Genomic DNA, 25172 nt, shown 5'->3' on the forward strand with positions numbered 1-25172 from the left:
TTTTGTTTTCTGATTTTTTTTCTACTTCTGTAAGAAATACAAGTTTCTGCTAGTGTTGGAATGCTTCAGATAATACGAACATAAACAGAACCTGCTTTGAAGGACAAATTCTTTCCAGCTCCATTCACACAAGCAGAGGCCAGAAACTCAGCACTGTTTTTTCAGTACTTCTTGTTATGAGTGTCCTACAGTGACATTCAATGAGGTTTCTGAAAAGAAACTGAAGAGCTTAAATTCAGCATCTTCTGCCATTTTTCAGGGGACCTCAGACCTGTCTACAATGCCCAAGTGAACGTCCAGTTCCACTTTCCCTGAATCCCAAGTTATAAACAAGAGGTTCAAGCTTACCTCTAGAGCATGTCACCTCTTCTGCTTCTCACAAGTGCATTTATCTGTTATAGTAAGCTCCCCCCTTCTCCAAACACTGATATTTTCCTTCCTCTTTTATCTGGATTTTTCTTCTATAACCTGCCTCCTGTTGCAGACAGACTTTTCCTTATACCTGGCAACTGTGTCCTGAGCTGTACCTTCACCAATTCCTTACCTGTTAATCCACTGACAATCTGCCAACTCTGTTTCCTACAGATCAGGGGGAAATCCACAGGGACAAGATTGCCCTGTAAGAATAAGCCTACGCCAGCTGCCCATAGCCAACCCCAAAATCCAGTGTAATGCTACCATTTCTAACAGAGCCGCAGGATGCGTATGCCATCTCCAAAGTTCTTTTAACATCCATGGAGAGATTAAAATGCTTTTTCAGTCCACAAACACAGCATCCAATCTTTTCATCTTACCAAAGATGAGTTTTGCTGAAGTGGCAGTTGGCAGCTTTAATGAAGGAAGTACTTCAGTTTTGGGCACACCTAGACAGCAACTACAGGATGAGATCATAGCACGAGATAATGTAAACTCTAATACTCTAGCGTAAACTCTAATAACATTGCACCATGCCAACCACCCCTTGTTTGGGAATCTAAGGCTATTGCCCTATTAAAAAATAACACTTAAAGCCAAATAGCAATGCATTCTATGTGGCTAGGTGTGCTGAAGCTCATCAGCTTGTCTCCTACACATAAGTTATCCGTAAATAAAGCGTCTCAAGGGAGAATTTTTTGATGGGAAACTCTCCCAGCGCCACCCAGGTGATAACAGAGGGAAAAAGCATGTAGACTGAAAGAGCAATCCAAGGTCCATTGGATTCTGTTTTAAAACTGCAATGGACTTCAGTTCAAGACTTATTTTCTCATGAATTCACCTCTGAAATGTCCAAGTGATATCCATGAAGTGATATGCACCTAGTACCTCCCCAAACCAACTGTATACTCTTTTTGCCACCTATTTAGAGAGAGATGCTCATCTACAACTTATCACCATACGCTGTAGAAACCCAATTATTTACTTAATGAAGGGAAAGGAAGACGGATTATATAATTCATTTGGCAGACTCCATGAAAATAAAATAACTGAAAAAGACTGGCAAATACCAATTCAGGACAAAACATACTTTATTCTATTGTAATGTCAGAAGTACAAGAAAAGTACTGCAGAAGACCATGCTAATGGGACTTCGGGGGGTTTTGAAGGACAGAAACACAAGATAACGGGGTACTACTGTACTCAGTGCAAAAACTGATCTGAGGCACAAGTACACTACTGTTTAAGCAGCTCGATTCAAGCACAGCTCTGGTATGTGATCTACTCTGTTTTCTTTCTATATGACAAATCTATAGTAAAGCTACTTTTACATCAAATAGGCAGTAGATTCAAGTCAGGGGTGTCCAAATTGCCACTAGGCAGCTAAAAAAAAAATACCCTGCACAGTCACCTTCCACATTTTAACTTCATATATGGAGCTGTGGCAAGTGAAGAAAAGTTATTCGGAAAGATCAGAGGCCAGATCTGGTTGTCTCCTTGTACATCTGTGGGTAACTTGTTTCACATTGGCCACTACTTACCCAATAAGAAAAAATAAATAAATATGGATCTTTGATAAAGAATCATACATGTCTAACATTGAAATTAATTGCAGCCCTTGAGATCTTAACTTATGGCTTAAGACAATGAAAGTGTTTGGGCACCCTTGAGTTAATTAAGTTAATGAACAGCATTTTTGCTACAAGGCAAGCAACATCACTGTTTTAAGCGGAGCTGACCTCTACAAGAAAGCAGAAATCCAAGTCACTAGTTACTACTAGGCTGACATGTACTGCTGCCCAGAAAGATAAAAAAGTAACATCACAATGAAAAATTTCAAAGTTGAAAGAGAAGAGAGTTTGAACACCAGAAGTGGCATATGAAAACAAGCTGTTTAAGTTAATCTTTTCACAAGATGCAGCTTGCATAACTCTGCATGAACAAACGTGCTGGCAGTCTTCTCCTTTTACACAGCAGTTGTGTTTAACATAAGTTCTGGGTTTAAAGAAAGCTACTTGAAGAATTAAGATCTGCAATTGCCTGTCAACTTAATGAGATTAATAGAGAAATAATGAAGAAAATTTACTACGGAAACAGGAGTTTCCCACTGGATCCCTATCATGACAAACAACTTCTGATTTGTAAGCAACACAAGACTAAACAGACAAGTATTATTTTATATTATTACTATGCTTATAAGTTACATCAGTTTTAAAAAAAGAAGCCAAGCAGTTTTGCCCTATTTCAAGAATAGTTTTCAATCAACATCAGTTTACATAGTGACTGTGACTTCACAAACAGGAAATGGTGACATCCTGGGGTCAAGAATGACAAAAAAAATAATGGGCTCTGTGCTACCAATCAACCTCAACAAGAATATGACACAAGGGCCAGCCCAAGCTGTACCACCACTGAACCTTTAGCACTTGGCACAAATTCGGATCTCTTTAGTTTAGCTAGCAAATCAGGTGAAAAGACTGAGTCAAAAAAAAAAGTAGCTAAAAACTTAAGCCAAAAATTGGAATATACTTTTAAAAAAAACCTGTAATTTTAAAATAACTTTACACTGATATCAGTTTCTGCAAACTAAAAAAAGAAAATTGATCTCTCTCTAACAAAAGAAAAATCCCCCAAACATTTTTCTTTTAGCCCACTGTATCTGCAGATACATTCTCAGATCTAACAGTTATAAATGCAAGAGAGAAAAAGTTACAGCAACTGCACAACATTCTTTCTACGAACAGCTGCTGGAAGGATAGTAAAATATAAAGTAATAAAGAAAGGAAGGTTCCATCTAAAAAAACTCTCAAAATCTTTCCCACTCTGTAGTCCATGAATCCGACTCTGATGCTAAGGTGACAGTGTATGTAAGCAGATTTTTTTTGTTGATTTTATTACTTTCGAGTTTCAAATGAAGAGAACCCAAGAAGAGACTCAAGTCTCTTCAGGAATTGTCAGACGGAACATGCTCCTCAAATCCTTCACTCTCTCGGACCAAAGCTCTTTCCAGGATAACACGGCCTTCCTTGTAGCGCTGGCTGTCTTCAGTAGCAAATTCATAGATCCAACCCAGTTTGCTGTTGCAGTTCTTGCAGCTCACATCTCGAACCATATGGCGGCCAGTGAGCATGACCCGATCCTGAACTTCACTGTACTGCAGATTTACCACCTAACACAAACATACAGGGGACAGGGAATATAAAGAATTAGTCTGCCTGGAGCAAACCTTGAAAACAATAGGCATGACTGTCAACATCTTGAAAGTAGTCTGTGACACTGCATGTGAACTGAAAACTGAAGTGGAATAGTCTGTGGCCCCTGAAAATTTCCTGCTTGAAAAAGTAATGCTTTTAAAGACATACTTCACAGGGTTGTATAATGACCACTATCTAATTGAGAGAGGCATGAAATCCTATCGTTAGACAGGCAAGAGTGCAAAGTACTGTGTTCAACTTTGGGTGATAAGTTCCTGGTGAAGAGTTTATAAACTAACTGATAGTGAACCACTTGTAAATACATCTACCCTATTTCTAGGAACTAATATGACCACTTATTTCCAGAAATCAGAACTAAAATATTAAGATGTGGTACTTAAAATTCTTGGGAAGCTTTTGAAATAATCATACAAGAAAAAGGCTTGGTGGCTGAGACCATAAGACATTCACTTTTCATTATACATTCACTTTTTGTGTATGCATTATATTGTCAGTTTAAAATATACTTTTAACTTGTTTAGGCAGCAACATCACAAAATCAGGATGTATAATTCACTCAAAAGTTACGTCAGAACTATATCCAAACTGACAATGCATGGCAAAATTCTAAAAGATGGGGCTGCACTTCTCTTTACGCTTTCCACCTGATTATGCCTGCTCTCTCTGCGTCAGCTGTAAGGGTCCTGACTGCAAAATATAAAAATCTAACTTCTTCTGTGATTAAAACCCACTATTTAACACACACAAAATTTCAACCCCAAGACCACGTGCTTACTGGATGAGAAAGAAATCAGATGCACAGCTCTCTTTTATAGTTATACAGGCTTTTACTTGCATATTCATACTACCGACAGGATTCAGCAAATAACAGACAGAAAGCCCCAGACAAAGCACAGCAAAGTGAAGACACTCATGACACCTTTATCAACTCTGCCAACAGCCAGTGGCTAAATGGCTTTCAATGAACTCAAAACAAAAGAAAAAAACACTAACAGTTACATGACCAGGAACTTTGTGAGAAAGCAAAGGAAGATCGCTGTTTCTCACTGACTAATGAAGAAGTCTATATCAAAGCGTTAATAATTAATGCTACAACTCAGGGTTATGACATACATATTTCAATCAGTTGATTTTAATCAAATTTGATAAATATAAAATATTGAACTAATCCCAAGCATTATTACCTGTAAAAGAGAGTGTGGTAACCTAATTTGCTGAAATACTATTAGTCCAAAATGTTTTAGACACGTAAAATATAATCTACACTTCTTTTCTTTCAAACTAAGTAAATAAAAAGCAAATGCCTTTGAAACTCTGATAAACAAAAATTCTCTCACAATGAGTTTGAGGTTCATATTACAGAACTTGGTTTCCAAAGCTAAAACTCCCTACATTTTGGTGATGCCACAATATTCATAATCCTCTTTATAGCCTTTTAGTATCGCAGATAAATTTAGATAGCTTGTCATTAACAGTCAATGCCAAATTTGACTTCAAATACAGTGGAATAGATCAAAAAAATAGTAATTACACAGCACTCTTGGTAGAGTTAAAAACTTCTTGGCTGACAGATTCATATCTCAGTTTTCAGAAGTATTAGGTCACTTTTGGCTTCTTACCAACCTTGTTAAAAAGAAAGGCTCTTCCCGTGGCCCCTGTGAAGCGAGTGGAGATGAGCTCAGAGCGATTGGTCAGAATTGTGTCGCAGTTTGCACAGGAGAACAGGCGAGTGCCACCAATATGATCCAGAAAAATTCTTCCCATTTTTAGAACTTATGTAAGTTTATACTCAAGACCTGAAAGCAAAAAAAAAAAAAAAAAAACATTTAAATAAAGCATCCCAGCAAACAAAAACAAAGAAGACCCACATATATTGCTGAATATTCTGCAAACCAATTCAGCTACTCATTGCAAAAGTTCTTTCATATACAAATTACTGAACTCACAGACTGTATTCACTCTTTTTCACCAGATTAAGAAACACCAAACTTAACCAAAATAACAAGTTCTTTCCTAAAATTGACCACGTCACGAGTAAGAACACACCTAGATACAAGTTAATTACATTAAATGAGGGAAGCATGAACTGAAACTCTTGAAATATTGTGATGACATTTGCAGACCAGTCTCCTACTAGACTATATGGTTCTTAAACCCAAAAGCTTACGCTTCTTCCCTATTTTCTTTTCCTCTTTAATATGATGCTGAAATTCCATTCCGATATATATTCCCAACGAGTCACCCAGCTTAGTCAGCACTGGGAAATGAAGTACACAGAAGTACATTGAGTCACCAAGACAATTACAGTGTCATTTTCCCAAATAACACCCCCATCCCCTCCTTTATAAATATATTTTCTCCTTGTTTTGCACATTTATCACATGCAGCCACAGAATACCACCATCCTGGATGCTTTAGTCCTCTACTACAGCAGACTGGCTACTGTACTTGACACACTTCAATACATATACATAACGATTCATATACATGACATTGGATGATATTTAACTTAACAGTCAGCTGAGTCTTTACACCAGACAGCATTATATAAAACATTTAGAGCTGTCTAATCTAAACACAAAACAGTTTCATTTACCCAAGCTCCATTGCTAAAATACCTGAGTAACTCCCCTGATCAGAAAAAGAGCTTCAAAAGCAAATGTAGATTTGCAATACCTTATAAATAAAACTCTTGCTAGTAGGGAAAAATTAAAGTATCTCAATACTAAACCAACAAATTACTACATTAGCTAGTGAGTAGACACAGCGTATCAGACAGTCTAAAACTTAATCACAGAGGATGAGATAACATGACAAAAGAATTTAAAGATGCTATTTTCATTTCAACTGCAGAAAAGTTTTATGATTAAACATCTACAGTTAAACAATATGCCTCCATTTATGCTTCAGATGTGGAATCACAAAACAGTATTTTCACTGCTTTTTCATGCACAACAATGCAAAGTAAATCTGTCACTGCAATATGCACATTGTGTGGACATTTCAGAGCAGGAGACAGTGTGCTGTTCATACAGAAACTCGTCAAAGTCTGTGCTCATCAAGTTGAATATTCTACGTCTAATGCCTTCAGAAGAACAAATACCTAAACACGTTTCAAGTTTTAGAGGCTCAGTTTCTTAAAGCTTACTTCAAGATGCACAAACAAAACGGTATAAAACAAGCACCTGCACACACAAAATTTCAAGTAGTTCATACGTACAAAAACCATAAATCACTGGAAAATACTTATAAACAGGTTGTTTTCTTGCAATGTAAAAATCTTGCAATGTAACAATTCTAGCAATGTAAAAGATGACTAACATTGAATGGAGTGGTTTTAGCGTAAGCTCCTGGCATGTGGATTTTTCAAATCACTAGTCTTCTAGACCCCATCTGAAGGATATATAAAAATTCAAAGCAATGGAATGACACTTTCCTTTAAAGGTGATACAAAACCCATTGCTCTTCCTGAAGGATAAATATAACAGGTCTTGAGTTTGACAAAATATTTCAAATAATTACCGGAGCATAGTGGTGTAACTCCTTGTGACTTGACTCAAAGTAAATATTTTTCTTCAATTTTCTCTATCGTACCTTTCTAATATGTGCCTGTATCTTTCATAGCAAACGATGGAGAAAAAAAATTTGAACAATGACAGCATGAAGGAAAATCAACAGACAATAAGTGTGAGTAAGGATCAGTCAGTCTCCAACCAGAAGAAACCACAAATACAAGCAATAGAAGTAATTGTGACAGATATGCCCCTAAGGCATTTGGCGTATCTCTGTGTGCCATTCTTACTAATTTTGGATGCTATTTTTATGTTGATTGTATTGTGTATTAAAAACAACTAACTGATCACGTTACTGTAAATGTGAAATCAACATGCAAAGGGGTGTTTCTTTCAAGGTAAACAAAAGGCTCACCCTGTCGTTATTTTTAGAAGCTAACATAAAAAAAATACAAAAACATGTCTGTCTTTTACCGAGAGCAACCCAAACACTAAGCTTGCTAAGTGACAAAAACAGATCCATTACATAGACTAACCTAGCAAACCATGATAATTTGAAAAATATACACCAGAACTGTCAGAAATGCAAAGATATCAAACATCTAAAAACATAATTCACTTAACTGCACCAAGAAACAGGAACCTAAAGACACTGAGAATAAAATTTAAATACTTAAGGAAAGTTGAGTATAATTCTTGCTAGTTAAAAGTCAAAGTGACACCCAAATGTTTTATTACTTCTGATATGGCGTTACGCATGCAAGTGTTGAGTCCTAGAGTCCAAATATTTAAATAAATGCATTAATTAATATACCCAAAGACTTCAGGTCTGAAAAACTTGTACAGAAATAAAAGGCCTAAATCCCTCAATTATTTATATCACCACAGAGAGCTGAAAGATACCTCATCATTAACTAAATGATAGAGAAGCTTCCAACGAGACTTAGGTCCTAACAGAAAGACAAAATGAGATTTATTCAATGGCAGCACAAGGATGTGAGAATTCACACTAAAGTTCCAGCAGAATCTAACAGACCAACTGGTACTGAAAGAACGTACTTCGGAATACAGGACATCAGGAAATGTCTTTTCGAGAAAATCAACACATTTAAAAGTTTAGAAAATGAACCTCTATAATCTGCATTACTAAGGAGTTTTTAATCAGTCTTAAAGAAAAAAACACGCTCAAAATTTAATATAATCCTATTAGAATTTCTAACATTTAAAATAACCACTGCACTCATCTGCCTCACGGCAATTTGCAGTTAAAATAAATAACAGCCTAGAACTCCTATCATTAGCTCCCCATTTTCATTGTTACAGAATTTCAACGAACCCAAAAAGATCCAGCTGAAAACTAGTCGCCTTGCATAGTCATTGCATTACTACTCACAGTTATAAAAAGTAGAAAAATTACAAAATGACTTCTAGTAAGACAGCCTCCAAATGCTGCATTTGATCATGAGTTTTCTAAACGAACTAACAACGAACTGTCACTTTTTCTTCACATTTAGTTTACAGAAGTGAATTTTAACTTGGAATGACGCCCCCCACACACACCTTTTTCTTTTTAGGCAAGTTACGAAACACAGTGTTCACTTCTAAGACCAATGCAGAAGGTACTTGCTGTGTATAAAGACTGTTCTCCCATTACGTAAAGATCCTAAAGGGTATACTCACTGTCCACTGGAGGAAAAACAAACAAACAAACAACAAAAAAAAAAAAAGAGCAAAAGCACAACAGAACGAGGGAGAGCAATTTTCCATACTGAAAATGGAATCGGGGCTCATATTCCTTATATACAGAAGTGGAGTGTACAAAGTCACCCAAGATAATTGTGATGTTTTCCCCCCTATAGTTTTCACTTCCTATGTAAAAGGCATGGCCATCTATTTACGTTTACACGTGTAAATGATCAAAGAAAAGTCACAGGATTATGAAGCATTAAAGCTCCTCTGATCAGGGGAGGGAAAATGCACAGGAAGTGCACTTTGCCATTCATCCACTCTTTACACTCAAAGATAGTGAAAGTAACTTCCATTTGTGCGGAGCTGGCCAAGTTTCCTATTGCCATTCACAACACCAGAAAGTGACGCTACCAAATCGCACCAATGACATCACGCTACCAGCAGAAGTTGCAATAGCAGTGGACAGAATTTCAGTTACTCACAAAAACAAGGTCTGAGAACAGACATTTTTTGGCCCATGCTTTCTTCTTTAAAATCAATCTAGATATTTTTGTTGGATATATGTCTCTGACAAAGTCCTAGTCATCCTGCCCTCGTGCAAGTTACCAAGCACAAGTCATAACATTAAAATCATGGATACCAAATTAAAATGACAGACTTCTTTGTATCTCATTAGTGTATGTATCCACCTACACAGTTAAATCTGTGTTAAATCTACACAGTTCAAAGAGGCAGGTACTTCTATGAACTTAGAGAAGATGCCACTGTCCTAAGTCAGCATCCGGAACACCACTATCAACTTGCACCTTTGAGAGTACCTTTAGAAGAACTATCAGTGATAGCTCATCTTACCTAGCTAGTAAGGCTTGTTGATAGAGCATTATTATGATAGTACAAGCCTTGATATAGGTTCTTAGTCGTACTGTAAAATGTTTCTTGCCTACATGCTTCTCCCAGTAAGTGCATAGACAGTCAGGAAACATGAGCATTGTGCCTGGGTGCTGTAATATACATTCCTAGTGCGGAGTGCTCCCAAACTTACATGTCTTTCAGTGCTGATTTTGGAAATACCAAGCAACAGCTGTAAAAAAAGCTGACATTCAACAAGTTAAATTTCACTACTACCTGCACACAGAGTTCAAACCACCTGAACAACTATGTGATTGGTATTTGTAGTACCTAACCAGCACACTTTCATAAGCAATAACGAATAAAAAAGTAATGCAAAGAGTTATTTATTAACATTTTTCAAACTATAAGTCAAGGTTTTCTTGTCCCAGAGTCCACCTCTTGAAGACACAGGACCATGAGTGGGAGCTCAAGAGAGCCAGCAGGCACACACCAGACTGCAGATATAGCAGATGCTTCAGTGTTGCTTCAGCATCTCAGATCTACAACAGAAAACAGCTACTAGTTAAAGGATACAAAGCTCTGACAGCCTCTCATTCTCCATACCTCTAACTAAAATCATTCTCCTTTGTACGGTGAGCAAACAAGTGCTCACTCCCCCTTGAAAAATGATGGTGCATTCCCCTAAATAAAACATTCTGACAATGTACTTACTCTGGAACAGGGCTTAAGATTCATCGTCTCATCTCAGGAACAGGGCTTAAGCTTTATCTTCTCATCTCACAGATGGGCAAAAGAGAAAAAAGAATACTTAGCACAGCTACATAAGACTACACGCTAAAAAATCACTGGGAAAAAAAAAAACAACACACTTTGTCTTTACCTTGCCAGGTTTCTGCTGCTCACATGTGAGGATGCATATGAAAACATGTAGCTTCTCAGCAGGTCTGACAATCAGCAGTCCTCCAATTTGACTTCCACGACTGTTAAAGCAAACAGGGCCAAGTCTCTGGCCTCTGCCTACATGCAGAATTTGTTATCAGAAAGCACCACACGTAGCCAAAAGCAAAGTAAGAACTGGAACAGGATGCTACACTCCTCAGAGCCACCCCCACTACTCTACGAAACTACACAAGGAAGTTAACGCAAACAAATGACTGAAGAGTCTTTGGCAACGTAATGAACACAGTGCATGGCTCCCACCCATAACAAGTTGACTTTCAGCAGGAAACTGCATTTGTGCAAGTGACAGTAGTGTAATTTTCTGTTGTAGACAGTTTTCTTCAGGTAAAGTGAAAGCTTCACATTCAGATAGTGCATTTAAAAACGCTAACGTACGTTATACTGGTGTATGCAAACACTAACACGTGACAGCGGATGCACACAGATGGGTGCTTGTTTCTAGCACAGCCCCTTTATCTCAGTGTCTCCCACACCATAACTTACACCCTCACAATACTCTTGCTAGATAATAAATAAAAGCACTAATTTACAAGTGGTAGCAGATTCAGATTAAATTTCTTCCCCACTACTACACAGAGTCCAATACTAGTAACAATTTGTGTTTCCTGATCATCTGAAAAGAATTAATTACTAAAGTGTTTTAAGAAAGCTGTATTTCCTGGTTTTGAATATTTTTTTTTATACTAACCATATAAAACGTTTGTCTATCGATCCATCCTGCAACTTCCACAAAGTTGAACTAATTCAGATGTTCTGTTTTCGTTGATTTTAGTGCCAAAGTGGTATAAATATTCACCAGAAGACACCAATGGGTTAATGAGTCAGGAAAAAAAAAATAAATAACATACAAACACTAAAGAGATGGTGGGAAGACAATGACCATCCCAACTACACCCACTGGCATGAAGGTTGTCAGTATAACTAGCTCACCTCACCGAGAGATTCTTACACCACCTAAGAAATGCCTAAATGCAGAGGCTCTGAAGATAAAGAGAGCCTTGCCCCCAAGTTCTCACAGCGCACAGACGTTTCACAAGGTAGTTTTCAAGCTCAGCCTTGCACGTTTCAGCAGGAGCCGAGCAGCTCAAGGTTTACGCGCAGGTCAGATGACAGTAAACAAACACGAACCAGCGACCTCAACAACACCTCAGCCTGCCACGGCCACCGGCAGAGGGAACGCTATAGACACAAACGCAGGGACGCGCAGCTCACCGGGGCCGCCCCCCCGGCAGGCCGCAGGGCCCGGTCCCGGAGCCCCCCTCACACAAAGCGCGGCGCGGGGCGGGCCCGGCCGGGCTCCGTCAGGGGCTCGCAGCCAACCAGCGCGGGCCCGGCCCCGCCGCCGCCCGGAGCCGGCAGCTCAGCGCCCTGACAACAAGCGGCAGGAAACAGCTGACGGGGCGCCACCGCCGGGAGGGGCGCGCGGCCCAACACCGCCCCGCGGGGCGCCGGCAGGGGCCTGGGCACGGCCGCCAGCCCCGGAGCCGGCCCGGGGAGGTGCCGCCGCCCCACCGGGGAGAGCACGGCAGGGGAAGGGAGGCAGCGGCGGCCGGGCCGCGGGGCCGAGGGGAAAGTTGCGGCGGCGCCCGGCCGAGGCGGCTCCGTCGCGGCCCCGAGCGGCGGCCGCCACCCCCTCGACCCGGCCTCCCCGCTCGGCGCGGCCGCCCCGCGGTTACCTGGAGCGGCTCCGCGGGTGCTCGGCCGGTGCCTTCCGACGCTCCGGGTGCGCGGCGCCGCCCCGCCCCCTGCCCGCCCCGCCCCGCCCCGCGCGTCAGTCAGCGCCGGCACGGCCCCGGCGGGGCTGGGCTCGGCAACGGCCGGGAGAGGGCTCTGAGTAAACGGCGTTGGTGTGCGCGTGGCTGGGCCTCAGCCTCTGACTTCTCCGCCGGATTCCGGCCGTTAGGAAGGGCTGGGTCGACGTTAGCGCGTTAAAAACTGCCGGTTGTTCTGGGCTGAGCTCCAGAAGTTCAGGTCTCCTCAGTGCGGCTGGTCAGATCCGCACAGAACTGAGCGTCGACACGGCTCATAGGTGTCGTCAGCCTCCCTGTCGGTGATGCAAAGTAAGCGAAAAGGGTTGGGAGAGTCTGTCAGACAGCAGTCACCTCGGAGTTGGTGGCACAGGGACAACAAAAGTATGGAGAATAGTAGGAGAAAGCCATAAAGACTGTGCCAGGGGGACCATTCATCGCCAGAAAACAGAGACAACAACCTGTTTGCGGTGCCCTTGTTATTAACAGATTGATCTGCTGGGCCTCACTGAGCAAGTGTGAGCTTTGCTGCCAGTGGTTTGTTCAGTCATGTCATGGGAGTTCTGTGAAGGTCCCCATTTTAATCATAATGCTGCTGGGGAGATCGCTGTAAAGGACAACAACAAAAAGAAAAAGATAAAGTGCTGGTGCTTCAGCTGGAGTTGGTGACTGAGTCTTACCCAGCTCTCTGCTGCTGAGGCATGCATACATCCCGGGCAAATCATTTTTTTATGTCCCCTTTTCCTCTCCGTAAAATCCCCTCACAGGAATACTACCTGCCATGCTGGGTAGGTGTATGTTTACTTAAGGACTGCTCATATGATCTCCAGTCTGGGCATACAGAGAGGATGCTTCTCTGAATGTTGCAATCGTGTAATATAACCATGAAAATAAAGCACAAACCTCTAAATAGCATCGGGGAACATACAGGGACCCCCTCATGGTCAGGGGTTGCTGGTGGTTCCTGCTCTGCCTCAGCAAGGTGGTGGCAAGTTGCGGGACCATGGGGGCAATGCTGGCTGTCAGCAGGGATGGCTGCAGAAGCCCATCCTCGTAAGTGATACTTAGCAACATGGTTTAGTGGGTAATATCAGTGGTAGGGGGACAGTTGGTGATCTTGGAGGTCTTTTCCAACCTTAATGATTCTATGATTCTATTACTTTCTCACAAATAAGGAAGGTAGCAGCACGAATCAGGAAGAAGCCAAACTGACTATGAGACAAACAGAGAATGGATTAGCCTTTGTTCAACAGATGCTGTCAGGGACTGATGTTTTTATCTCCCTTGTAAAGGAACTTAGAGGAAAGGGGGCAGGGGAGGGCACGTTTATTAGAATGAAGCAGCAGGCTCTAGCAGCTCTGCTGGAAAACACCAAAAATACCAAAAGGAATTTCCAATTAGTTTGTAAGGGAGATGCTACGCATCAGCTACAGGGTGAATAACAGGAACAGCAATATTGTACCACATGATACTTGTTTTCAAAGTAGCCTGGAAACATCAATTAATTCTCCTCTGGCATAGGCAAATTCAATGCACTCAACAGTTCTTTCCTATACTTCACATGCCAGGATTTGGGAAGACCCTGGGCCTTTTCCACAGCCGATTCATATCATGATAGCTCAAATGACCCTGGAGGAACCAGCCTGCCGTGCAGCACAACCAGGCAGAAAAGGCCTGGTGCTAGGTCTGGAATTTAATAGACTAGAGAGAGATCAGGGGCTGCCTGTACCCAACAGTCCTAGGAAGGCCCACCCTTGATACTAAATCCAGTCTTCCCCTACTGTGAGTGATACTATAGGAGGTATTTAAGGGAAACTGAGGTGATTGAGGACACAAACTGCACAGTGAAAATCTGACACCAGCATATTGATTTAATTAAAACCTCTGATAAAACTTCAGCAGAAGTCAGTGAGCCCTGGGTTTGTCCCATTGAACTAGCATCAGGACTCAAAGGCTGTTTATGCAGATCTCTCTTTAAAGATGAATGTTAGGCCTTAGTGGTTTTTACTCCTACTCGGCCTCCAGAAACACTAACAAATTTCTAGTACATATGTGGATTCCTGTGTGTCAAAGCCAAGCCTACCAAACATGCATCCCAAAGAATGGGCAGGGATCTAGCAGGATTGTCCACTGCTGTTTCTCCCATGCCCAGAACTTCTGGCAGCAAAAATACTAAGCTAGACATGCAGGCTGTGATTTCTGAGATACAAACTTGACTCTTATATGTCCCCTCTATGAGTTCTCAGCTTTGCTGCTTTTCAAAGACTGGGTTCGTTCCACTAGATGCTCTTGTTATTTGAAAACAGTTACTGATGACCTGTATTTTTCAGTGGAGAAGGTGCAGCCTGCAGCTTCATTCTCGTAAAGTGAGCCTATTGACAGAAAAAATAAATTTACTTTTCATTTTCCCCTCAGAAGCTGGCCATTCAGTCCCAGCACCCTGCAGATAGCAAGCTGAAACCTGTTTCTTTTGGCTTAGCTGAAAACTGCGATGGACACAGGTGCCCTTTACAGATAGATACTTTTTCAGATGGCTATGTTTTGCCAGGGGAAATTATTTATATAGTTAAAGATTAGAAGATTAGGATCAAGGATGAGGAGGTCTCTCTATGCCCTCTCTGTAATGGCAGACCTGGTTTCATTACCCTGTCGCTGCCCCCCTTCCCCTGCCCTCCCAAACTGCTGGTCAGATTTTAGAAGGTGCTTAAGTATAAAATTCCAAAACATTCAGGAGCCATATCAAAGGACGAACTTAATGTCCAAAGAGAGCTTGGAGTTTCTGTGCTTTTACTAAGATGTCAGGAACAGTGACAATAAGCAGACGATGCCAGGGAATATACAAAGCTCTCCTGCGTCAATGAAGAGTCATCATTGTGAACATCACCATTCAGGGAGGCCAACAGAGGGGCAAAAAATCAACCTGAAGCCAGCCACTATTGCAATCAACAGTACTTGCTGCCATTCTCTAGCAAAGAAAGCACAGTAGCTAAGTAGAATGGGTGTTGATACAAGCACAGCAAAGATGGGATCTTGCATTTTTTTGCATTGCTAGGCCTTTTTCTGTTTTCCACAGGGAAGGAAGGTTACTGAAATGAAGAGAACTTTCAGGTTGTGGTCTCTCGCAAAAGGATAGACTGATTATTGTTCCTCCTATTTACAGGTTCCTATAACCACTTCCTTGTCAAGGGTCAGGATTACTCCATCCCTCCTTCTCTGAAAATGTTTAGAAACCACACCTGCTCCAGAGGATCAAAAGGGGTTTGGAGGACATACCATCTGTATGATAGGTGTGTGCTTGCTCTTTCCTTTGCTGCTGTGTCCCACATACCGCTGTATAGTGGCAACACTCTGCAAGATCATAAAAGTTCACTTTTTTTTTTTATTTTGGGGGAGATTTTATCAAGTGCCCTATACTTTCATAATGGTCATCTGATTGTGTCCCTTCCTCAACACAACATCTTGATCTGATGCACACACGTGAGTCAAGAGAAGATGCAGTGGGATGGTGCTCCATTGATCCTCCTGAACAGGGCAGGAAATGATTTAGCTGTCAACTCCCATCTGTTTTACAACAGACAATTTCAAGTGAGCTATCTTATTCAGCTAAGGTAAAGCTGGAACCATTCCTTTAGCACAGAAACAAAAAAAACAACAATAACCAAACAAAAAAAATCACAACAGCTGTCTATCAAGAAAGGAGATAAATATTTTGAGAGAGAGCAGCTACTCCAGTTTACATTGACTTCATCAAACAGTCTAGGTGTTCCCTATTGTTTGGGAGCAGTGGATGAAAACAAAGACAGATTGGGCTAGAAAGAGCCCTACACAGGGAGACTGAGAGAGCACATACTAAATAGGACACATTTTAATGGCTACACAGGATCACCATTTTTTGGTATAATCAGAGGAAAATACTAGATTAGGTATATGTATATATATACACACACCTGAGGCCCAGATTAATTCCCAGAGCTTTCTGTTTGGTTACACTTGCATCAAGAGAATGAACTGGTCTATTACATTTGTCATTTCATAGGACAGCGAGGAAAGATTGTTGTAGCATTGCCCATCTTTTCTGGTTGCTGTTCCTAAAGCTCAAGGTGGGTCTTCCCAGCTGCAGTCAACATAGCATTTCCTTGAATTTCTTGGAGCTGATTCAGTATTGTCATCAGTCTTTTAACAGTGCCACCCTTGTTCAGGAGGCACAGCTTTAGGTGTCAAAGGTGAACCTAAAGGAAAGAGCCAGCCCCATTCTATATTTAATAGTCTCTTTTGTTCATACATAGCTACACAAAGACATTTATCGAGGATGATGAATCTAAAGGAAGCAGAGATCAAAAGGCAAGCAAAGTCTGGGAGAGGAAAGAAGTGGCCCACATAGAAATTTAGAAGGGAACAGTATATGCAAGCTTACCCAATAAATATCTTCTCTTCATCCATACCACTGAAGCAGTAGGGGAGAGGCTTGTTTTGTGATCTGCATACAACCTAATACATGGTTGTAGTCAAATATCCCTCTGAAGGCAGAATACACAAAATGGGAGGAGAGCTCAGTGAATATATGTCCATGTTTAAAACCAGTCTCCAGGGTGAAGAACCTTGAGAATACGGACTTCAAATCTGTTTTCTGCCCATCAGTAAGCACAGGTGAATGGCATCACCTTCTTAAATGAACAATGTGTTTTAGCAAGTGAAACTTGGTGACAGGAGCCCACAGCTGATGAAACAGAAAAGGCTTAGCTCCCCTTCTGCAAATGCTTCAGAGATCTGAGGGGGGCTGTCAACACAGAGGCCAGCTGTACAACATCATTTTTGCACCTGGGATAAAGTAGGAGAGACCATATATAGCATATAGCAGGGCATTACTGAGATTGCCACAGAAGAGAGAACGGATTGCCTGAGAAGGAACCCAGGTACGATAGCAGCAAAAAGCTGGATGATAGCTGTGTGTCTTACATCTGAAACTACAGCTGTGAGAATTTGTACTTGCACGGTATTATCCATGCAAAGGCTTTAAAGTACTTTGCTAATCTGAATGAGCAACACAATTCTTACCACAGAGATAAAGATCAGGAGTGCAAGTGAGGCAAAGCAAGTCATATGAAACCCCTTGTCAGGCTAGAGTGGGGATGGCAGAGTTCAGCCAGGAGCTGAGAGCAAGGAGTTTTCCCATTTACTGTGCTCTCCAGGCTTCACTTTGGCCAAGAGCCCAAAGGACAGTGTGCTTGGTGGCTTTCATTTGGTCAGCTGCTTACATGGCAAAGAATATGATGTGGCACTGGTAATCTCATGTGATTGTACACCAGACAGGGGCAGATTTAGACTAGCAGGGGGACTTGTAAAGGTAGCCTGAGTTACTCTAAAGCCAGTGAAACTGGTGAGTGTAAGAGGAGTACAGGGAATTACAGGTTTAGACTCAAGTGGGCTCACACAACTATAGAACAGCATGTGTGTAAGCAACCCACACCATGCCTGATTCAGTTTTCTTATTTCAATAGGACTACACATAGATTGCTCACATTTGACAGATGTGAGCCAGCTTTCTTCCTAGATCTGTGAGACATAACATGTGAAGGTGGATATTGGCTTTCACAGGTGATTATGCATCAACAATTATATCACAGACACACAATAAGACGTTACCAGTATCTCAGCAAGGAGCCGAGCTGCAGCAATGACAGCTTCATGTGTGACAGGTACACCCAACACAGCATGGGGTGGAGGGCACCACAGGGCTACCTACTGGAAGAGGAAGCCTTCAAAAGTGGCCACTGCATGTGTTTTGAGAGGGGCACAGAGCAGGAATAAAGCAAACAACAACATTAATTAACCAATAGAACATGGAAAATTATTCCATCGTTACTGTTGCATCATTAGTCAAGCTTCTAGGCATCTGGTAATGTGACAGCTAATTATTATTACTACTATGTTTTGACAGATTTTTAAGAGGCCTCATGTAGGTGCCTCACTCCTCTTCAGTTTACAGAGGCTTAGGCAACAGGGACTTGTTCACAGTCCAGCTTCAGACTGGAACATGAGAGGCTAGATGAAGTAATGATTCTTTTGTAAGCCTCTAACAAGCAAAAAGCAGATGTACATTCACAGGTGCCCTGTTAAAACCTAGAGTGGTTTGAAAAGATTATTTAGATTGAATTAGCCAATTTCTTTACAGACTAGTTAGTAAGGCTAAGTGATCCTTGTAGACCTGCAGCATAAGAGCATATGGTCTTCTGTACGTCCAAGCACATCCTGTGATATAGTAGAGCTTAGGACGCTGTCAGGCTTATAATGCACACCGTGAAGAGAGGTGTCAGAAGTGCCTAGCACGTGCTTATTTGCACTACTAGCCACCCCCCACCTCCACTAACTCAACAGCATTCAATAAAGCGAACTCCAGAGGGGATGAGTGGATAGATATGAAGAACCCTTTAGCAGACAAAAACAAAGGGGTGGTGGGGGGTAGTCTTACATGAATCCCACCCCAAGCAAAAAGGAGGAACTGTGAGCTGTAAGTAGACCTGTTCATCATGGGACCCATATCTGCTAGCATATATAGACAGCTCTGCATAAGTTAATACAAAGTAAACTGTGAAAGAGGGCACCAAAAAGATACTGGCTTCTTCCCTTACCTTAAACGAGGGCAGGCTTAACTCCAAAATATTTGTCAGGGAGCAGCAATGAGCCACTGTTCCCAAGGAGCACCAAAGCCAGGAGCCAAAGGCAATCTTAGCACAAACCCAGTTCTGCAAACAGCAAGCAAAACCAAATGCTGGTAACAGGGTCAGTCAGCACGACTAGACACAGCAAGCAATGAAACAGGTCCATGCTCTATCCAGGAACAAAAGGAAACAGCAAGGACAGATCACAAGCTGCGACAACCACAGGAGGGGGCCAGCCATCCAGCAGAAAAGCCACCTGCAGAGAAAATCAAAGGTCCATTCAGGAGTCCAGACTAGAGGCAGGCATACCTGCAACGCAACTCCAACAGGAACTGAGCAAATCCACAATTCAGAATTTAAAGGGAGCCCCCAGGCCCATGAGCACAGGGCATGGGGGCGGTAGCCCCAGGTGAGACTGGTCAGTGCAATTAATGTCTTCGAGTGCCCTTAGGGCCCTGACTGTGTTTTAGAGTTAAAATGGCATTGCTAAACCAGGAAGAGGGTGATAGGAACAGGTTAACTTGAACTTCCCATAGTATAACACTTACGTTGGTATTTCCTGATACCCATTTAAAAAAAAATCAGTTATTGTAATTTAGCATGACCTTAATCCATGAAAATGCATTGTAATTTGTCTGGGGGAATCTTGGGCTCAAGCCTGATGAATTTACGAGAGAAATGTGTCTGATCTTGATCCAATTCCTTGCACTTTTTGTTTCAAAACCATGCACACTCTGGGCGGTTTCTGATTCACTTTGAGGAGATCCAGTTTTAAACAGTGGAGAACAAAGCAACTCCAGAAGAAACACAGTGTGGAGAAACCAGGACTAGGACATTTTTTAAACTTGATACTTGACCCATGCTTTCTTATTTTCCTGTCTCCCCAGTTCTAATGCAGTAGTAATCTCTCTGAGCCCTTCTGTTCTTTTCCTACCCCACCAGTTCAAATCTGGTAGTCAAACTTAGTAGGGTTTGGAGTTTGTGTTTTGTTGTTGTTGTTGTTGTTGTTTTTAAATCAAGTCAAGAAGCAAAGTCAGAACCTCCTGTGTTACAGGCAGTGTAGAAACCACTTGTGAGCCATGGAAGTTGGCTTCTCCAGGTCGTGTAAGTCCTGAGCAAATTTATTTGTTTGAAAGATTTCCAAAGGGCAACTTACAACAGAACAGAGCAATGCAGTATGCTTTCTCCTAAAATAGCAAGCAAACAAGGTAAATCCAGAGATGCTTACACACAAAAATTGCAGCTGATGAAACAAAAGGAACAGCTCAGGATTAGGGGCAGCAAAGCAGAATGACAGAGCCAAGAGATGGATTAAAAATAAATAGGTCAAAGTCTGTCTGAAACACTGTGAAAAGCTTTCAGCTCTCAATTTCACTTCAGCACCTGGAAAGTTGAGAGCAGAGTTGAACCATGTATCAGGCAGGTGATTTTTCTGTAGCTGTTAATTGCCCCCTGATTTCTGAAGGCACCACTAATGGCCATTGACAGCAGATCTGTCACACCGCCCTTTGCCTGCATTTCTACCTTCTGGGACAGTGATGCATCCACAAGCCACATTACATTGCTATGTAGCCATCCGCAGGCAGCCCACATACTTCCTTCTGTGCTAGCTCACGGTTGCTAATAGCTGTCATTAGCTGCTGAGAAATGAAGATGGTGGCTCTCAGCTGGGAGGAGGTTGGTGTGCACTGGTGACTCACTGCTCACACCTCTGAGCAATACATCAGCAAGCACAACTGGGACTGAACAAGAATTGGTTGCTAAATGATCACATTTGGTTGATTCATTCTTCTTATTATTATTATTGTTATTATTATGGCTAACCTGGGAAATTTTCTTTTGTGTGGCATAGCTCTGTCTAGGCTGACACCTGATCCTTGGCCCTCCATCTCAGCTATTAGGTTACTGCCACACAGCTTGGTTGTTTTATCTGTTCCTCCATGGTCCTTTAGCCCACACCCACAATCTGATCTTTTGTATGCATGTAGGCAGTGGTAGGCTCTAGTTCAGAGTCAGCTGTTAAACACAGAAGTCTAGGTAATGCTGGGAGAGAGCTGATAAACATAAATTAAATTGAAACCCACGGAAATTTTTCTTTATATCAGTGCTTAAAGTAAGCCTATGGGGCAAACAATGAGCTGAAATAGGCTTGTATGTAAACCATTTAGAAATAGCCTGACACCATTTTAGAGTAGAAAACTACCTTATAAAAGAAGCCCTTCATGAATATCTCACTGTAATATCATAGCCCGTTGCTTTTGTTGCCTCAAGCAAACTGGTGTTTGGCAGTTTCTTACAGATCATTCCTCCTTGCTGTGCAGTGCCTGCTTGGTTCTCTGCAGAGTATCAAGACTCTGCTCTGAGTCTCTGCTGCTGTACTCTGATTCTCTGCTCTGGGAAGTCATTTAAGTCTGTGCTAAATTATGTGACACCCACCCCACCCCCCCATGGTGTTGTGGAATTATAAATACTCAACATGAGGCAGAGCAACTCAGAAATCAATTTTTGGCTCATAACAGCAGCTCTTAAACTGAGACCTGCAGCACTGAGGTAGGAAATTCTTTCCTACTTGCTGAGCAGGACTCAGCTTTCCAGATACTGCTTGTCTCTTCCCTTGCTTCTAGAAACCAGCATACATAAAATGGAAAATGGAAAGGCCACTGTAGGAAATAATCTCCTGATGTTACCCTCCTGTTAGTTTTACATATAACAACGCAGCCGTAGCAGGACTGGTCTGTCGTTGGGAGAGAAAGAGGAAGCTGTCTGTGCTATGATGAAGAGGAGTGGAGGCCTCCACAAGGCAATTGTCTGCTGGAAGGACTCTACACAAAAAACAAAACAAAACAAAAAAAGTCTAGAGAATGGACTTTGTTGTTGATCTGACAAGCAAATCATCCTTAGCACTCTGCATGATGGCAGGAACCGCCAATCTCACCTTGTTTTTTCTGTATAAACTTGTATATAAAAGCAGAAGGGAAGTAAAGGAACGGGTTACATCCAGGCAAAGAAGTTATGTATAAACATCCCTTCAAAGTACAACAGCACACAGATGTGATTAGAATGTGAAGTTTGTCTCTCCTGTCTTTGAAGCCTGCTGTGAATTCATGCTCTCAGGACCCACACTGCACTCAGGCTTGCACTTTAGCAGGTATAAAGGGAATCAATTCCAGGCTTCATTGATAGAAATTTTCCGCATCTTCCCTTTTTTGAGCCTCAACCCTGCCCTCTGCAGTCCTCACTGGGATCTGGGAGCTGAAGACTAAACATTTAAGGTTACACATGGGAAGATACTTGAATATAGCCTTTAGAACAGCAATTATGCTACTGAGAAAGGGGTTAACCTACTCCCAGGAGGCAGCGGCTGCAGTCTGCTGGCAAGGATTTGGGAAGAATACCTTAAGGAAACCAGACATTTATGTCAGAGTTACCTTGATATTGTTAGAGGCAAACAGGAGCTTTTTCTACCCCGAAGCAGTGTTTCTGTTAACAGAATTCTCATAAGCACTTATTTTTAAAAGGAGTGATTCATAGATACTCATTTTTATTTAAAGATTAATTATTTTCCAGGGGATTTAAATCTCCCTTGACAGTGTTTATAACTCAAAATGCCACAAAGCAAGGCTGTCGCGTAGCATTTGGAGGAGAATACTGACTAGAAGGGAAAGAGAAGCTGCTTATTCTTGTTTCGCTATCTGGATGGGAGGAGCTGCAGCCAGCCAGCGAGCAGAGCCATGTGAAATGCTACAAGGAACCTCAGGAGGTCACCCCTGTTGCGAGGCATGATCAGCTAGAACAAGCAGCAAGATGAAAATTAGCCTTGGAAAATAATTTCTGCTTTTATAATTCAGTGCGGTGCAGATTTGATCTTTAGGCGTTGATTTATATTGTGGGTATGACCATCCCCCTTTCTGTTCTCACCTAGTCCAATTTGCTTGGAATGGGGAATGATTCTCGGTGCAGGCTCATGGTTGATGTCATCCAGAGACAGCACTGGCGTTAGTGGCCCCTGGAGTGTTTCCACCAGTGCAACTAAACTACCTGGACAGTCTGGGCCAAAAGGCCATGTGTGGACGGCCCTGCAGGGAGACAACATTTTTTAATTACCTGGCAGAAACCCTTGGAACTGAGGGATTGCCAGTTCCATCTGGAAGGAGTGATCCCAGCTGCCCACTGTAATTTCTGCTACCTGTATAGTGGAAAAAACGTGTAGTATTAGCCTTTTTTTTTTTTCCCTCTGAGGAGCTAAATCTATGCTCTTTGAAAAACACAAAGTGATATTGGTTTGGTAGGGGAAAGGAAAAAAGTGAAGAAATCTAGTGAAGATATCAAACAAAGGTGGCTAGTGAAGCAGATCTTACTTTGCCAATTCAAACCTTGCTGCTTTAGAGCAGGGCTGGTGCCTGCCCACCATGGAGACGTGAAGCTGCCAGCTGCCAGCTCAGGAGATGCACAGTGTCCCAGCATGCTGCCTGGAGAGCAGAGCTCCATAACCTCATCAGTTGTAGCAGTGAAAATCAGCCCAACTCCCAAGAGAAAATAAATGTAGGAAACACACTGTAAAGAACGCCTACTGTGCTTTCTCTCTTTCTGGGTGTTTGAGGTGGGTGAAATTGAAATATCCTCCAAAGCCTTCCTTTAGGTTATGTTGGGATGCAATTCCCCTGGTTCCCCCTCGGACTCCCATAGCATTCAGAACAGACTGAAACTCCCAACAGCACTGATTCCCCAAATGGCTTGAAGAAACACAATCAGCAGCAGAGACCAAGGGAGAGGGCTTAGAGTTTGAGAGTGTTTCATAATAAATTTCTGGAAACCCTGAAGACTTGCACTCAGATATGAACTTGCTGTTCTTCTTTCACTTTTAGCAGATGTTTATCCACTGCACAACCACCACTAACTGCTGTTCACAAAGCGATTAATGAGTGCAGGAGTCACATAGAGCTGTGTTTTAACCATTTAAAAGTGCAATCATAATTTTACCATACAGCAAACTGCTCTTGGTTACTTGGCTACTTTTTTATGCTACCACTTCTCTGAAGGATCCTCCAAATTCAATGGAATATTCCGGCACATTTATTCAGCTTTGATTCCCTGAAGAAATCCCAGAAAACAGGGTTTAGAGACTGTCTGAAGCAGAAGCAGCTATTCTGCGGACAGAAATTCAGAGACTCCAGGCCAAGTACATCGATTAGTTACTGCGAGGACCAGGCAGGAAAACTTGGGCAGCCAGGCTATGGCTTAGGGCCAGGAAAACAGCTGCTTCTAAGTTCTTAAAAGCTAGATGCCTTTGTGTAACACAAATCGTGCAGAAATTCTTAACTCTTCAGTCTGATCCTATGTCTTTTGTTTTTTTTTTTAAATGAAAGCTCATCAACCTGCTTGAAAATATGTTCCATACCTATCTTGATTGCCTCTCTCTTCCAGAGGCAAGGTGAGGTTTCCTATGAAAATGAAACCTGGAAAACTTGAAGAGCACAGGACTTATTCCTGCTTGAATTCAAGTCTCCCGAGAGATTTCTTGTATCCATCTGTATGCACGTGAATCTAACCAACACAGGCCACGCCAGCCAGGAAGAAACAGGCACCAGCAAGGACAAAACAGGACCTCACTTCTGGTCCCCAGCACAGGGAATACCCTCAGCAGCAGTAAATGCAAAAACCAGAAAGCTATTCATGGACTTCCAGATTGAAACTACCCTTCTTCACAAAACAAATTGCATTGCTTTCCCGGTGCTTGTCAAGTGAGAGGCAATGGTAGTTAAAGGACATTTCTACAATCCACAATTCCCAACTGAGAAAACTTGAAAAGACATTTAATATATGAGACGTGAAGAAATTGTGAAGCATTGCAGTTGTGAAATCCATTAGTACATACAGCTTTCAAGGAATGCTAAAAAATTGGGGATGCGTAGAACAAGCTTAGCAACCTTATAAACTCAGAATATTTGCTGTGTAAAAGTTGTGGAATATTTCAAGAAAACAACCCCTCAAAATGTATGATATTTTTCCTTGTTTTTCGTGCACTACCTGCATGACATTGTTCCAAGCGCCTGGATTTCAGTTCAAAGTAGCAGAAAAGAAAATGTGTAAATTGAATAGATTCAACAAAAAAAGTCATAAGCA

At 41.8% G+C, this 25172-nt stretch overlaps 1 protein-coding gene and 1 long non-coding RNA gene across 5 annotated transcripts; one reads left to right on the forward strand and one right to left on the reverse strand.

Annotated features, from left to right (window-relative positions):
- Nucleotides 1-1487: 1487 nt before the first annotated feature.
- Nucleotides 1488-12406, reverse strand: YPEL5 (yippee like 5). Of its 4 annotated transcripts, XM_035563822.2 has the most exons (6): nt 12319-12369; nt 10563-10662; nt 10394-10453; nt 10074-10221; nt 5253-5425; nt 1488-3583 (listed from the first exon to the last, which is right to left on the reverse strand). In XM_035563822.2, the coding sequence occupies exons 5-6, from the start codon at nt 5391-5393 to the stop codon at nt 3359-3361; spliced, it is 366 nt and encodes a 121-aa protein (XP_035419715.1). In that variant the 5' UTR covers nt 5394-5425; nt 10074-10221; nt 10394-10453; nt 10563-10662; nt 12319-12369; the 3' UTR covers nt 1488-3358. The 4 variants fall into 4 exon arrangements, with proteins under 4 accessions (XP_035419715.1, XP_035419698.1, XP_035419720.1 ...); XM_035563805.2 differs by lacking the exon at nt 12319-12369 and having other exon boundaries at nt 10394-10458; nt 10563-10699; XM_035563827.2 differs by lacking the exons at nt 10074-10221; nt 12319-12369 and having other exon boundaries at nt 10394-10458; nt 10563-10699.
- LOC118256717 (uncharacterized) lies at nt 12406-25172 on the forward strand. The gene is made up of 3 exons (XR_004781305.2): nt 12406-12702; nt 15551-15677; nt 24474-25172. It is a non-coding gene; the product is annotated as an uncharacterized LOC118256717 (long non-coding RNA).

Source organism: Cygnus atratus, chromosome 3 (genome assembly GCF_013377495.2).
Source record: "Cygnus atratus isolate AKBS03 ecotype Queensland, Australia chromosome 3, CAtr_DNAZoo_HiC_assembly, whole genome shotgun sequence".
Classification (NCBI taxonomy): domain Eukaryota; kingdom Metazoa; phylum Chordata; class Aves; order Anseriformes; family Anatidae; genus Cygnus; species Cygnus atratus.

Coding starts and splice junctions, on each gene's coding strand:
- YPEL5 (XM_035563797.2), bottom strand. CDS start 5,393: ATGGGAAGAATTTTTCTGGATCATATTGGTGGCACTCGCCTGTTCTCC. Junction 3,584..5,252: donor GAGCCTTTCTTTTTAACAAG/GTTGGTAAGAAG, acceptor TGTTTGTGTTAG/GTGGTAAATCTGCAGTACAG.